At 45.3% G+C, this 16,735-nt stretch overlaps 1 protein-coding gene across 2 annotated transcripts in view; it reads left to right on the top strand.

Moving 5' to 3' along the window:
• Positions 1-16,735, top strand: part of LOC139539036 (tyrosine-protein phosphatase non-receptor type 4-like) — a 112,849-nt gene that overhangs the window by 63,212 nt on the left and 32,902 nt on the right. For both annotated transcript variants that reach the window (XM_071341721.1, XM_071341722.1), the window contains exons 6-7: positions 12,126-12,170; positions 13,447-13,499. In XM_071341721.1, coding sequence (XP_071197822.1) covers positions 12,126-12,170; positions 13,447-13,499 — 98 coding nt within the window. The remainder of the gene's footprint in view (positions 1-12,125; positions 12,171-13,446; positions 13,500-16,735) is intronic.

Genomic DNA, 16,735 nt, shown 5'->3' on the forward strand with positions numbered 1-16,735 from the left:
CCGGCATATGTTCTATTGTTTCAGACGGTAGAATTCTGCTCCGGCATATGTTCTATTGTTTCAGACGGTAGAATTCTGCTCCGGCATATGTTCTATTGTTTCAGACGGTAGAATTCTGCTCCGGCATATGTTCTATTGTTTCGCTGACCACAAGAAACGTTGCTGATTGATGTGCTGCTGTGTTGTTTTTTAGAGTAGCTAGATGTACTTTCTGTCTACTAAATGTCTTGGTAAGTCACGGTATTTAAAAAAACTTAAGTACTTTTTTAGGAGAGAGTGTTCTGCAGGCAGGCAGGCTGTGCGAAGCAGTTTGAGAGGATTTGATTGACAGTTCTGGTCGCCTAGTGATGGAAGTTAGTCCCACTTCAGAAGCAGCATTACTTTACAGACAACTAAAATGCCATTCATATCTCCAGAGATGGTTTTGTGTCGGCATTTAAAAAGCCGCAGTGTAGCCTTACCCTAACAGACAAACAAAAATGCCGTAGCCGAGGCGCTTTCCATTCCATTATATCTGAAAAGGGTCATCTTTACAGGCTACCAGTAGTCTACTGTAATTTCATATTATGAGACAAAAACAGCCCCACCCACTCAGCAACGAAGAGTACTGAAGAGTCGTGCTCGCAAGACTGGCCCGAAAATACCTCTGTATCCCAGCGTTAAACTAGGATATTCTCCAGGAAACAGACTGAACACACACATGCATCATTAGCAAAGTGAAAGAGCAGGCAGGCCAGCGCTAGGGAGGGAGAGGGGCAGGCAGGCCAGCGCTAGGGAGGGAGAGGGGCAGGCAGGTCAGCGCTAGGGAGGGAGAGGGGCAGGCAGGCCAGCGTGATGGAGGGAGAGGGGCAGGCAGGCCAGCGTGATGGAGGGAGAGGGGCAGGAAGGCCAGCGCTAGGGAGGGAGAGGGGCAGGCAGGCCAGCGCTAGGGAGGGAGAGGGGCAGGCAGGCAGGCCAGCGCTAGGGAGGGAGAGGGGCAAGCAGGCCGGCCAGCGCTAGGGAGGGAGAGGGGCAAGCAGGCCGGCCAGCGCTAGGGAGGGAGAGGGGCAGGCAGGCCGGCCAGCGCTAGGGAGGGAGAGGGGCAGGCAGGCCAGCGCTAGGGAGGGAGAGGGGCAGGCAGGCCAGCGCTAGGGAGGGAGAGGGGCAGGCAGGCCAGCGCTAGGGAGGGAGAGGGGCAGGCAGGCAGGCCAGCGCGATGGAGGGAGAGGGGCAGGCAGGCAGGCCAGCGCGATGGAGGGAGAGGGGCAGGCAGGCAGGCCAGCGCGATGGAGGGAGAGGGGCAGGCAGGCCGGCCAGCGCTAGGGAGGGAGAGGGGCAGGCAGGCCAGCGCTAGGGAGGGAGAGGGGCAGGCAGGCCAGCGCTAGGGAGGGAGAGGGGCAGGCAGGCCAGCGCTAGGGAGGGAGAGGGGCAGGCAGGCAGGCCAGCGCGATGGAGGGAGAGGGGCAGGAAGGCCAGCGTGAGGGAGAGCGAGAGGAGGGGCAGGCAGGCCAGCGTGAGGGAGAGCGAGAGGGGCAGGCAGGCCAGCGCGAGGGAGAGAGATCCAGAAAAGAGCTGTTAAATTCTACAACCACCTAAAAGGAAGCGATTCCCAAACCTTCCGTTAAAAAAAGCCATTACCTACAGAGAGATGAACCTGGAGAAGAGTCTCCTAAGCAAGCAGGTCCTGGGGCTCTGTTCACAAACAGACCCCACAGAGCCCCAGGACAGCAACACAATTACACCCAACCAAATCATGAGAAAACAAAAAGACACATTGGAAAGAATTAACAAAAAAACTGAGCAAACTAGAATGCTATTTGGCAGAATACCTGACCACTGTGACTGACCCAAACTTAAGGAAAGCTTTGACTATGTACAGACTCAGTGAGCATAGCCTTACTATTGAGAATGGCTGCTGTGAACAGGCGTGGCTCTCGGGAAGACAGGCTATGTGCACACTGCCCACAAAATGAAGTGGAAACTGAGCTGCATTTACTAACCTCCTGCCAAATGTATGACCATATTCGAGACACATTTTTCCCTCAGATTACTCAGATCCACAAAGAATTTGAAAACAAGCCCAATTTTGATAAACTCCCATATCTATTGGGTGAAATACCACAGTGTGCCATCACAGCAGCAATATTTGTGACCTGTTGCCACAAGAAAAGGGCAACCAGTGAAGAACAAACACCATTGTAAATACAACCCATATTTATGTTTTTTTATTTTCCCTTTTGTACTTTAACTATTTCCACATTATTACAACACTGTATATAGACATAATATGACATTTGTAATGTCTGTATTCTTTTGGAACTTTTGTGAGTAATGTTTACTGTTCATTTTTGTTTATTTCACTTTTGTATATTATCTACTTCACTTGCTTTGGCAATGTTAACATACGTTTCCCATGCCAATAAATCCCCTTGAATTGAATTGAATTGAGAGGAGGGGCAGGCAGGCCAGCGCGAGGGAGAGAGAGAGAGAGGAGGGGCAGGCAGGCCAGCGTAAAGGAGAGCGGGAGAAGAGAGAGGAGGGGCAGGCAGGCCAGCGTAAAGGAGAGCAGGAGAAGAGAGAAGAGGGGCAGGCAGGCCAGCGTAAAGGAGAGAGAGAGAGAGGGGCAGGCAGGCAGGCCAGCGTAAAGGAGAGCGGGCGAAGAGAGAAGAGGGGCAGGCAGGCCAGCGTAAAGGAGAGAGAGAGAGGAGGGGCAGGCAGGCCAGCGTAAAGGAGAGCAGGAGAAGAGAGGAGAGGGGCAGGCAGGCCAGCGTAAAGGAGAGAGAGAGAGAGGGGCAGGCAGGCCAGCGTAAAGGAGAGCGGGCGAAGAGAGAAGAGGGGCAGGCAGGCCAGCGTAAAGGAGAGAGAGAGAGGAGGGGCAGGCAGGCCAGCGTAAAGAAGAGCGGGAGAAGAGAGAAGAGGGGCAGGCAGGCCAGCGTAAAGGGGAGCGGGAGAAGAGAGAGGAGGGGCAGGCAGGCCAGCGTAAAGGAGAGCGGGAGAAGAGAGAGGAGGGGCAGGCAGGCCAGCGTAAAGGAGAGCGGGCGAAGAGAGAAGAGGGGCAGGCAGGCCAGCGCGAGGGAGAGAGAGAGAGAGGGGCAGACAGGCCAGCGTGAGGGAGAGAGAGAGAGAGAGAGAGAGAGGAGGGGCAGGCAGGCAGGCCAGCACGAGGGAGAGAGGAGGATGGGCAGGCAGGCCAGCACGAGAGAGAGAGGAGGGGCAGGCAGGCCAGCGTAAAGGAGAGCGGGAGAAGAGCGAGGAGGGGCAGGCAGGCCAGCGCGAGGGAGAGAGAGAGAGAGAGAGAGGAGGGGCAGACAGGCCAGCGTGAGGGAGAGAGAGAGAGAGGAGGGGCAGGCAGGCCAGCACGAGGGAGAGAGAGAGAGAGAGGAGGGGCAGACAGGCCAGCGTGAGGGAGAGGGAGAGAGAGAGAGGAGGGGCAGGCAGGCCAGCACGAGGGAGGGAGAGAGAGAGAGGAGGGGCAGGCAGGCCAGCGTAAAGGAGAGCAGGAGAAGAGAGAGGAGGGGCAGGCAGGCCAGCGTGAGGGAAGGAGAGAGAGAGAGGAGGGGCAGGCAGGCCAGCGTAAAGGAGAGCGGGAGAAGAGAGAGGAGGGGCAGGCAGAACCATAAACATATATCTTGGTAATCTGAATTTCGCAATGTTTTGTCTTGCATGCCTCGCAATTTCACCAAACTAGCCTAAAGTTGGCCTCTTCCTCTCTGGTTGTATTTGAAATACACAACTCTTATTACACAATACAAGGCTATGTGTATTAACGTTTAAACGTTCACACCCCTAACACTAATAAAGAGCACTGGCTGAGGACCCTAATAAAGAGTACACTGGGTAAGGGCCTAATAAGGAGTACACTGGGTAAGGGCCTAATAAGGAGTACACTGGGTAAGGGCCTAATAAGGAGTACACGTGGTACTCTTTAGAGGTAGTAGACAGGGCTGATCACTTTCCCCCGCTCATTTTTGTGCTAGCCATAGAACCCCTGGCGGAGGCAATAAGAACAGATCCTGGCATATAGGGCTTTCAGGGGGGCCAGATAAATCAGAAGATCTCATTGTTCGCAGACAACATTATTTTGTTCTTCTCTGACCTGACCGGATCCCCCTCAAAACTACAGACGCTTTTGGGTACATACAGCTCTATATCAGGTTACAAAGTCAACATGGACAAAATTGAAATACTTCCACTGACTCGCTTTGACTATAGCATCTGTGAATGAACAGGTTCCTTCAGATGGTCGCCACAGGGGTTCAAATATCTAGGAATTCTTAATGACTTAAGAAATTTGTACAAGCTTAACTACTCTGTCTTGGTTCAGAAGGTGGTGGATGATTTGAATAGTATTTGGGAGAATTAGCTGTATTAAGATGAACGTTCTGCCTAAGATGTACCTATTTCAATATTTACCCATAATCCCTACCTGAGAGTTTATTTAAGTCCTTTAACAAGACCATAAGACAATTTGTATGGAACCGTAAAACACCAAGGGTGAGCCTGGACAAATGTATGTGGGATTATAGTCTAGGAGGTCTCCGTCTACCAAAGATGCATCCTATTTGAAACTGAACCAGTCCCTTGAACTCAGATGGACATGTTTGCTCTTAATGAAGAGGTTGGGAGTAATAGTATCTACAAGTGGAACCCCAAGACTATATCAACAAGAACAAGCAATCCCTGTACCATCAATTTAGTAAGATCTTGGTATGACATTTGTAAGTTATTTGGTCTGAAACAGGACTTGTCACCCAAAACACCCCTCTGGCAAAACAGACTGCTGCCAATGATTTTGGATAGCAACATGTTTCAACATTGGCATGAGCAGATGTAGAACATGTAGAACATTGTTATAGAGATGTGGTACTTATGTCATGTAGAACATTGTTATATAGATGGGGTGCTTATGTCATGTAGAACATTGTTATAGAGATGGGGTCCTTATGTCATGTAGAACATTGTTATATAGATGGGGTACTTATGTCATGTAGAACATTGTTTTATATAGATGGGGTGCTTATGTCATGTAGAACATTGTTATATAGATGGGGTGCTTATGTCATGTAGAACATTGTTATAGAGATGGGGTCCTTATGTCATGTAGAACATTGTTATATAGATGGGGTACTTATGTCATGTAGAACATTGTTATATAGATGGGGTGCTTATGTCATGTAGAACATTGTTATAGAGATGGGGTCCTTATGTCATGTAGAACATTGTTATAGAGATGGGGTACTTATCTCATGTAGAACATTGTTTTATATAGATGGGGTACTTATGTCATGTAGAACATTGTTATATAGATGGGGTACTTATGTCATGTAGAACATTGTTATATAGATGGGGTACTTATGTCATGTAGAACATTGTTATATAGATGGGGTACTTATGTCATGTAGAACATTGTTATATAGATGGGGTACTTATGTCATGTAGAACATTGTTATATAGATGGGGTACTTATGTCATGTAGAACATTGTTATATAGATGGGGTACTTATGTCATGTAGAACATTGTTATATAGATGGGGTACTTATGTCATGTAGAACATTGTTATAGAGATGGGGTACTTATGTCATGTAGAACATTTTTATATAGATGGGGTACTTATGTCATGTAGAACATTGTTATAGAGATGTGGTACTTATGTCATGTAGAACATTGTTATAGAGATGGGGTACTTATGTCATGTAGAACATTGTTATAGAGATGGGGTACTTATGTCATGTAGAACATTGTTATATAGATGGGGTACTTATGTCATGTAGAACATTGTTATAGAGATGTGGTACTTATGTCATGTAGAACATTGTTATAGAGATGGGGTACTTACAACAAGCTCCCGCGCTCAGGTCTGTTCAACGCTGGTCCGACCAATCTGATTCCACGCTTCAAGACTGCTTCGATCACGCGGATTGGAATATGTTCCGCATTGCGTCCAACAACAACATGGACGAATATGCTGATTCGGTGAGCGAGTTCATTAGGAAGTGCATTGACGATGTCGTACTCACAGCAACGATTAAAACATTCCCAAACCAGAAACCGTGGATTGACGGCAGCATTCGCGTGAAACTGAAAGCGCGAACCACTGCTTTTAACCAGGGCAAGGTGACCGGAAACATGACCGAATACAAACAGTGTAGCTATTCTCTCCGCAAGGCAATCAAACAGGCTAAGTCCCAGTACAGAGACAAAATAGAGTCGCAATTCAACAGCTCAGACACAAGAGGTATGTGGCAGGGTCTACAGTCTATCACGGATTACAAAAAGAAAACCAGCCCCGTCGCGGACCAGGATGTCTTGCTCCCAGACAGGCTAAATAACTTTTTTGCCCGCTTTGAGGACAATACAGTGCCACTGACACGGCCCGCTACCAAAACCTGCGGGCTCTCCTTCACTGCAGCCGAGGTGAGTAAAACATTTAAACGTGTTAACCCTCGCAAGGCTGCAGGCCCAGACGGCATTCCCAGCCGCGTCCTCAGAGCATGCGCAGACCAGCTGGCTGGTGTGTTTACGGACATATTCAATCAATCCTTATCCCAGTCTGCTGTTCCCACATGCTTCAAGAGGGCCACCATTGTTCCTGTTCCCAAGAAAGCTAAGGTAACTGAGCTAAACGACTACCGCCCCGTAGCACTCACTTCCGTCATCATGAAGTGCTTTGAGAGACTAGTCAAGGACCATATCACCTCCACCCTACCGGACACCCTAGACCCACTCCAATTTGCTTACCGACCCAATAGGTCCACAGACGACGCAATCGCAACCACACTGCACACTGCCCTAACCCATCTGGACAAGAGGAATACCTATGTGAGAATGCTGTTCATCGATTACAGCTCAGCATTTAACACCATAGTACCCTCCAAACTCGTCATCAAGCTCGAGACCCTGGGTCTCGACCCCGCCCTGTGCAACTGGGTCCTGGACTTCCTGACGGGCCGCCCCCAGGTGGTGAGGGTAGGTAACAACATCTCCACCCCGCTGATCCTCAACACTGGGGCCCCACAAGGGTGCGTTCTGAGCCCTCTCCTGTACTCCCTGTTCACCCACGACTGCGTGGCCATGCACGCCTCCAACTCAATCATCAAGTTTGCGGATGACACTACAGTGGTAGGCTTGATTACCAACAACGACGAGACGGCCTACAGGGAGGAGGTGAGGGCCCTCGGAGTGTGGTGTCAGGAAAATAACCTCACACTCAACGTCAACAAAACAAAGGAGATGATTGTGGACTTCAGGAAACAGCAGAGGGAGCACCCCCCTATCCACATCGACGGGTCAGTAGTGGAGAAGGTGGAAAGTTTTAAGTTCCTCGGTGTACACATCGCGGACAAACTGAATTGGTCCACCCACACAGACAGCGTTGTGAAGAAGGCGCAGCAGCGCCTCTTCAACCTCAGGAGGCTGAAGAAATTCGGCTTGTCACCAAAAGCACTCACAAACTTCTACAGATGCACAATCGAGAGCATCCTGTCGGGCTGTATCACCGCCTGGTACGGCAACTGCTCCGCCCACAACCGTAAGGCTCTCCAGAGGGTAGTGAGGTCTGCAGAACGCATCACCGGGGGCAAACTACCTGCCCTCCAGGACACCTACACCACCCGATGTCACAGGAAGGCCATAAAGATCATCAAGGACAACAACCACCCAAGCCACTGCCTGTTCACCCCGCTATCATCCAGAAGGCGAGGTCAGTACAGGTGCATCAAAGCAGGGACCGAGAGACTGAAAAACAGCTTCTATCTCAAGCCCATCAGACTGTTAAACAGCCACCACTAACATTTAGCGGCCGCTGCCAACATACTGACTCAACTCCAGCCACTTTAAAAATGGGAATTGATGGAAATTATGTAAAAATGTACCACTAGCCACTTTAAACAATGCCACTTAATATAATGTTTACATACCCTACATTACCCATCTCATATGTATATGTATATACTGTACTCTATATCATCTACTGCATCTTGCCATCTTTATGTAATACATGTACCACTAGCCACTTTAAACTATGCCACTTTATGTTTACATACCCTACAGTACTCATCTCATATGTATATACCGTACTCTATACCATCTACTGCATCTTGCCTATGCCGTTCTGTACCATCACTCATTCATATATCTTTATGTACATATTCTTTATCCCTTTACACTTGTGTGTATAAGGTAGTAGTTGTGGAATTGTTAGGTTAGATTACTTGTTGTTATTACTGCATTGTCGGAACTAGAAGCACAAGCATTTCGCTACACTCGCATTAACATCTGCTAACCATGTGTATGTGACTAATAAAATTTGATTTGATTTGATTTGATTTATGTCATGTAGAACATTGTTATATAGATGGGGTGCTTATGTCATGTAGAACATTGTTATATAGATGGGGTACTTATGTCATGTAGAACATTGTTATATAGATGGGGTACTTATGTCATGTAGAACATTGTTATATAGATGGGGTACTTATGTCATGTAGAACATTGTTATATAGATGGGGTGCTTATGTCATGTAGAACATTGTTATATAGATGGGGTGCTTATGTCATGTAGAACATTGTTATATAGATGGGGTACTTATGTCATGTAGGACATTGTTTTATATAGATGGGGTACTTATGTCATGTAGGACATTGTTTTATATAGATGGGGTACTTATGTCATGTAGAACATTGTTATATAAATGGGGTACTTATGACATGTAGAACATTGTTTTATATAGATGGGGTGCTTATGTCATGTAGAACATTGTTATATAGATGGGGTACTTATGTCATGTAGAACATTGTTTTATATAGATGGGGTGCTTATGTCATGTAGAACATTGTTATATAGATGGGGTACTTATGTCATGTAGAACATTGTTATATAGATGGGGTACTTATGTCATGTAGAACATTGTTATATAGATGGGGTACTTATGTCATGTAGGACATTGTTTTATATAGATGGGGTATTTATGTCATGTAGAACATTGTTATATAGATGGGGTACTTATGACATGTAGAACATTGTTTTATATAGATGGGGTGCTTATGTCATGTAGAACATTGTTATATAGATGGGGTACTTATGTCATGTAGAACATTGTTTTATATAGATGGGGTGCTTATGTCATGTAGAACATTGTTTTTCTATAGATGGGGTACTTATGTCATGTAGAACATTGTTATAGAGATGTGGTACTTATGTCATGTAGAACATTGTTATAGAGATGGGGTACTTATGTCATGTAGAACATTGTTTTATATAGATGGGGTGCTTATGTCATGTAGAACATTGTTATATAGATGGGGTACTTATGTCATGTAGAACATTGTTTTATATAGATGGGGTGCTTATGTCATGTAGAACATTGTTTTATATAGATGGGGTACTTATCTCATGTAGAACATTGTTATATAGATGGTGTACTTATGACATGTAGAACATTGTTATATAGATGGGGTGCTTATGTCATGTAGAACATTGTTATATAGATGGTGTACGTATGACATGTAGAACATTGTTATATAGATGGGGTGCTTATGTCATGTAGAACATTGTTTTATATAGATGGGGTACTTATCTCATGTAGAACATTGTTATATAGATGGTGTACTTATGTCATGTAGAACATTGTTATATAGATGGGTTACTTACAGTTAAAGTCGGAAGATTACATACACTTAGGTTGGAGTCATTAAAACTTGTTTTTCAACTACTCCACAAATTTCTTGTTAACAAACAATAGTTTTGGTAAGTTGGTTAGGACATCTCCTTTATGCATGACAAAGGTCATTTTTCCAACAATTGTTTACAGACAGATTTTTTCACTTGTAATTCACTGTATCACAATTCCAGTGGGTCAGAAGTTCACATACACTAAGTTGACTGTGCCTTTAAACAGCTTGGAAAATTCCAGAAAATGATGTCATGGCTTTAGAAGCTTCTGATAGGCTAATTGACATAATTTGAGTCAATTGCTGGTGTACCTGTGGATGTATTTCAAGGCCTACCTTCAAACTCACTGCCTCTTTGCTTGACATCATGGGAAAATCTAAAGAAATCAGCCAAGACCTCAGAAAAAACAAAGAAAATTGTAGACCTCCATAAATCTGGTTCATCCTTGGGAGCAATTTACAAACGCCTGAAGGTACCACGTTCATCTGTACAAACAATAGTACGCAAGTATAAACACCATGGGACCACGCAACCGTCATACCGCTCAGGAAGGAGATGCGTTCTGTCTCCTAGAGATGAACGTGCTTTGGTGCGAAAAGTACAAATCAATCCCAGAACAACATCAAAGGACCCTGTGAAGATGCTGGGGGGATCAGGTACACAAGTATCTATATCCACAGTAAAACGAGTCCTATATCGACATAACCTGAAAGGCTGCTCAGCAAGGAAGAAGCCACTGCTCCAAAACCGCCATAAAAAATGCCAGACTACGGTTTCCATCAACACATGGGGACAAACATCGTAATTTTTGGAGAAATGTCCTCTGGTCTGATGAAACGAAAATAGAACTGTTGGTCATAATGACCATCGTTATGTTTGGAGGAAAAAGGGGGAGGCTTGCAAGCCGAAGAACACCATCCCAACCGTGAAGCACGGGGGTGGCAGCATCATGTTGTGTGGGTGCTTTGCTGCAGGAGGGACTTGTGCACTTCACAAAATAGATGGCATCATGAGGAAGGAACATTTTGTGGATATATTGAAGCAACATCTCAAGACATCAGTCGGGAAGTTAAAGCTTGGTCGCAAATGGGTCTTCCAAATGGACAATGACCCCAAGCATACTTCCAAAGTTGTGGCAAAATTGCTTAAGGACGACAAAGTCAAGGTATTGGAGTGGCCATCACAAAACCCTGACCTCAATCCTATAGAAAATGTGTGGGCAGAACTGAAAAAGTGTGTGCAAGCAAGGAGGCCTACAAACATGACTCAGTTACACCAGCTCTGTCAGGAGGATTGGGCCAAAATTCACCCAACTTATTGTGGGAAGCTTGTGGAAGGCTACCCAAAATGTTTGACCCAAGTTAAACAATTTAAAGGCAATGCTACCAAATACTAATTGACTGTATGTAAACTTCTGACCCACTGGCAATGTGATGAAATAAATAAAAGCTGAAATAAATAATTCTCTCTACTATTATTCTGACATATGCTTTAACAAATAATTTCAACCACTTCGTGGAAATATGGTAACCCTTCCTGGTCTATATGGAAACACTTCCATTGAGGTTGGTGGATGTGAGCTTGTAGATTGATGTAGCTATTGTCTCTGTAATGTACTGTTTTGTGTAAATGTTGGTATCTCTTGTCATTTGTCTTATTCAGTCATTAGTGTTATTACTATTACAACCTTCCATGTCATGCCCATATAAGGAGATGAATTACCCTGTTTAACTGTATTGCACTTGCGAAAGCCCTCAGCTAATCATTCTACTAATGGAGATGACTACAGTAAACGGGTTAGGAGTAGGTCTGGGGTTGAGAGTTCGCTACAACTTAGTCTAAGACTAGGATCAGCTTGGTAGATATATTAACCAATAATGGGCACATTCTACTGCTGGCTGCCTGGCACACAGCTAGATACATGTGAATAGCATGCCATGGATGCTGCCAGCCCCTATTGCAAGGGTGTCCATCCATGGTCATTAAAAACAGAGTTACAGTCAACTAGATACTCCAGTGTTATTTATTCAATCCATGCACCACTCAAGCATGATATTGCTCAGCCAGCCTTATTAATTGAGGAAACCACTTTGTATGTCTAAGATGCAGAGGCATGGATCTGCTTTGTATGTCTAAGATGCAGAGGCATGGATCTGTTTTGGATGTCTAAGATGCAGAGGCATGGATCTGTTTTGGATGTGCATTATCGATTCCAGACAGCACACAACAACAGTGCTGGTGAGCTCTTACACTATGATGACATTCATTCCGTATTAGTTATACACAAAAACAACAGGCTACAAGTTAAGTCATAGAAAAGTTGCCTAACCAATGAGCATCAGAGAAGCTCCATGTGAGTGGGTCCGGTCCAGGTGCTTTATCTAGTGTACTGTACATTATGTCCTATGGTCCATAATCACAGAGATATCTGTATCACATTGTTGTTGCTGTAACTGCTCTCCTTATTCCCTGTAGGTACCAGTATTTCCTCCAGCTCAAACAGGACATCCTGACTGGAAGGTTAGTTCAGTTGGCTGTTCTTATTTACACAGGTTCAGCACACTGTTCTAGTGGACTAACACTGATTCTACCAGGCCAGCACGCTGACACACTGTTCTAGTGGACTAACATTGCTTTTTACCGGGCCAGCATGCGGACACACTGTTCTAGTGAACTAACATTGCTTTTTACCAGGCCAGCACTCTGACACACTGTTCTAGTGGACTAACATTGCTTTTTACCGGGCCAGCACGCTGACACACTGTTCTAGTGGACTAACATTGCTTTTTACCGGGCCAGCACGCTGACACACTGTTCTAGTGGACTAACATTGCTTTTTACCGGGCCAGCACGCTGACACACTGTTCTAGTGGACTAACATTGCTTTTTACCGGGCCAGCACGCTGACACACTGTTCTAGTGGACTAACATTGCTTTTTACCGGGCCAGCATGCGGACACACTGTTCTAGTGGACTAACATTGCTTTTTACCGGGCCAGCATGCGGACACACTGTTCTAGTGGACTAACATTGCTTTTTACCGGGCCAGCATGCGGACACACTGTTCTAGTGGACTAACATAGCTTTTTACCGGGCCAGCATGCGGACACACTGTTCTAGTGGACTAACATTGCTTTTTACCGGGCCAGCACGCGGACACACTGTTCTAGTGGACTAACATTGTTTTTTACCGGGCCAGCACGCTGACACACTGTTCTAGTGGACTAACATTGCTTTTTACCGGGCCAGCACGCTGACACACTGTTCTAGTGGACTAACATTGCTTTTTACCGGGCCAGCACGCGGACACACTGTTCTAGTGGACTAACATTGCTTTTTACCGGGCCAGCATGCGGACACACTGTTCTAGTGGACTAACATTGCTTTTTACCGGGCCAGCATGCGGACACACTGTTCTAGTGGACTAACATTGCTTTTTACCGGGCCAGCATGCGGACACACTGTTCTAGTGGACTAACATTGCTTTTTACCGGGCCAGCACGCGGACACACTGTTCTAGTGGACTAACATTGCTTTTTACCGGGCCAGCACGCTGACACACTGTTCTAGTGGACTAACATTGCTTTTTACCGGGCCAGCATGCGGACACACTGTTCTAGTGGACTAACATTGCTTTTTAACGGGCCGGCATGCGGACACACTGTTCTAGTGGACTAACACTGCTTTTTACCGGGCCAGCATGCGGACACACTGTTGTAATGATTTTCCTATTGATCCTATTGATCCAAATTAAATGAATGTGGTGACTTGTGTGTTTGTGGTTTGTTTCCCACAGACTGCCCTGTCCGCACAACACTGCCGCACTCCTGGCGTCCTATGCTGTTCAATGTAAGTAGCCATTCTCCTGGCGTCCTATGCTGTTCAATGTAAGTTACCATTCTCCTGGTGTTCCATGCTGTTCAATGTAAGTTACCATTCTCCTGGTGTTCCATGCTGTTCAATGTAAGTAGCCATTCTCCTGGTGTTCCATGCTGTTCAATGTAAGTTACCATTCTCCTGGTGTTCCATGCTGTTCAATGTAAGTAACCATTCTCCTGGTGTTCCATGCTGTTCAATGTAAGTAACCATTCTCCTGGTGTTCCATGCTGTTCAATGTAAGTAGCCATTCTCCTGGTGTTCCATGCTGTTCAATGTAAGTAACCATTCTCCTGGTGTTCCATGCTGTTCAATGTAAGTAACCATTCTCCTGGTGTTCCATGCTGTTCAATGTAAGTAGCCATTCTCCTGGTGTTCCATGCTGTTCAATGTAAGTAACCATTCTCCTGGTGTTCCATGTAAGTAACCATTCTCCTGGCGTCCTATGCTGTTCAATGTAAGTAACCATTCTCCTGGTTTACCATGCTGTTCAATGTAAGTAACCATTCTCCTGGCGTCCTATGCTGTTCAATGTAAGTAACCATTCTCCTGGCGTCCTATGCTGTTCAATGTAAGTAACCATTCTCCTGGTGTTCCATGCTGTTCAATGTAAGTAACCATTCTCCTGGTGTTCCATGCTGTTCAATGTAAGTAACCATTCTCCTGGTGTTCCATGCTGTTCAATGTAAGTAACCATTCTCCTGGTGTTCCATGCTGTTCAATGTAAGTAACCATTCTCCTGGTGTTCCATGCTGTTCAATGTAAGTAGCCATTCTCCTGGTGTTCCATGCTGTTCAATGTAAGTAACCATTCTCCTGGTGTTCCATGCTGTTCAATGTAAGTAACCATTCTCCTGGTGTTCCATGCTGTTCAATGTAAGTAACCATTCTCCTGGTGTTCCATGCTGTTCAATGTAAGTAACCATTCTCCTGGTGTTCCATGCTGTTCAATGTAAGTAACCATTCTCCTGGTGTTCCATGCTGTTCAATGTAAGTAGCCATTCTCCTGGTGTTCCATGCTGTTCAATGTAAGTAGCCATTCTCCTGGTGTTCCATGCTGTTCAATGTAAGTAACCATTCTCCTGGTGTTCCATGCTGTTCAATGTAAGTAGCCATTCTCCTGGTGTTCCATGCTGTTCAATGTAAGTAACCATTCTCCTGGTGTTCCATGTAAGTAACCATTCTCCTGGCGTCCCATGCTGTTCAATGTAAGTAACCATTCTCCTGGCGTGCTGCTAAAGATATGTAGCTACTGGTAGTTAGTTCATGCATTTGATCTCTCTGTTGCTTCATACAAGGCTACACAGTTCCTGGCCACTAGGCAACTCCAACGTTTTTGTTGTGAGATGACTAGAAAGATGTGTGTTGTAAGCCTTTAGCCGAGTGTCAGTGTATTCACCAGGACTTCCCATTGATCACTCTGTGTGCTGCCCTGCATAACTTTTTACCACGTCATATCCAATTTATTCTTTAATTCTCTCACCCAATAAAACAAGCAGTTTGCAGCGGAGCCTGAAATCGGCCATAATCCTCTCTTTATGCCCTTGTTGCTTTTTTTCATTGAATTAACCTTTATTTAACTAGGCAAGTCAGTTAAGAACAAATTCTTATTTACAATGACAGCCAACGTTAGCAGGACATGGAGAGCTGCATACGGAACGCTATGCTAATCATTAGGCTGTTGTTCCCCATCTTTTGTCCCAGATTGATTTGTGTGGTATGACTTTTTTGTGCTGGTAGTGTGACTGGCCATTCGCCAAGCATGCTCAGGACAGCAAAGCACAGTATAGTACAGCACATAACACAAGAGGTTGGGGAGAACAGGTTTATGGTAATGGCTGACGTAGAATAGTATCAAATACATCAAACACATGGTTTCCAGGTGTTTGATGCCATTATTATTACTCTGTAACCAACATTCTAACTAATAAACTAGCACGCTGACTACTGTAACATGTTAGCATAGTATAGCCTAGCCTAGCGGTCCACAGCTAGCATAGAGCCACAGCCTACCATTGTGATGGGCCCTTTAGCCTGAGGAGTGTAGTTTACCAGCCTGTGTCACCAGATTGACCTGAATAATGGCTCCTGACAGATTGGAGAGGGGGTTAGCCAGGGGTCTGTCCCCATTCAATCTGTCCACATTCCCACTGCAGTGGCCTGCTGAGGCTTGCCTCTCTCCAAACTCCCCAGGGAGTCTCATGGCTATATAGGTCACTGGAGGGATTTGAACTGCACCTCCAACATCTAACACAACCTGTGAGTGTCCATGTCCAGAATCTCACTTAGCTCAGTGTCCCTCCCCAAGAGAAGGTTTTCATTTCATTGTAGCCATGGGGATAGCGGTATGAATCATTTTAGCTTCAATTAAATGCTGCTGGTCATTCGGTTAGTTTTACCAAATCAGTGAGGCTGGTCAAATTCGATCAAGAAATGCACTCTGCTGAAAGCTTTGGCGTTAGTGCTGTGTAGATATTTATTTGCATACTGCTAATAAATCCATAGGCAATTGACCGGTTAGTTTGTGGGTCTTTTTGTGTGTGATGATTAGATCGAAAGCTGTTTTGAATTGATCTGTTTGTTATGAGCCCGTGGTTAAAGGGATTTTCCCCCAGAGTCAGATGAAGTCGTGGATGTCATATTTATGTCTCTGCGTCCAGTATGAAGGAAGTTAAATGTCGTTTTCCAATCCAATGCTAACTAACGTTAGCGCAATGACAGGAAGTCAAACTAGGCATGACTTCCTGTCATTACGCTAGTTACCAGTTGCGCGAACGGTGGTTGGCAACTTCCTTTAAAATGCACGCTGAGACATTGTCAAAATCACAAACTATCCATTTTAAAGCAGCAATCTGCAGTTGCTACATCCATTTTTGGACTTATAAATGAGTTATGAATACCCATTGATTCTTGAAGAATAGAACTAATACACGCTTGTTTTATTCCAATGTTTGTAAACAAACACTGTATAGCTTCAACATGCTTAAAACTATACATGTTATATTGGATGGTCAGTCCTTGAATTCCTCAGCTTTTTCACAAAAACAGAGGCAAGGACACTGCTTTGTTATTGTTACAATGAAGGATTGGCCCTTTAAGAGGTCCACTCTTATGAATTGGTGTCTGTTTCACACACGACCACAAGCTAATGGATTTGAGGTACTCAGCTACTGTAGTGGTGGTTGGTGCTCCAAAGCTTCTCAACCACTT

The sequence above is a fragment of the Salvelinus alpinus genome, chromosome 14, assembly GCF_045679555.1.
Source record: "Salvelinus alpinus chromosome 14, SLU_Salpinus.1, whole genome shotgun sequence".
In the NCBI taxonomy this organism is placed as follows: domain Eukaryota; kingdom Metazoa; phylum Chordata; class Actinopteri; order Salmoniformes; family Salmonidae; genus Salvelinus; species Salvelinus alpinus.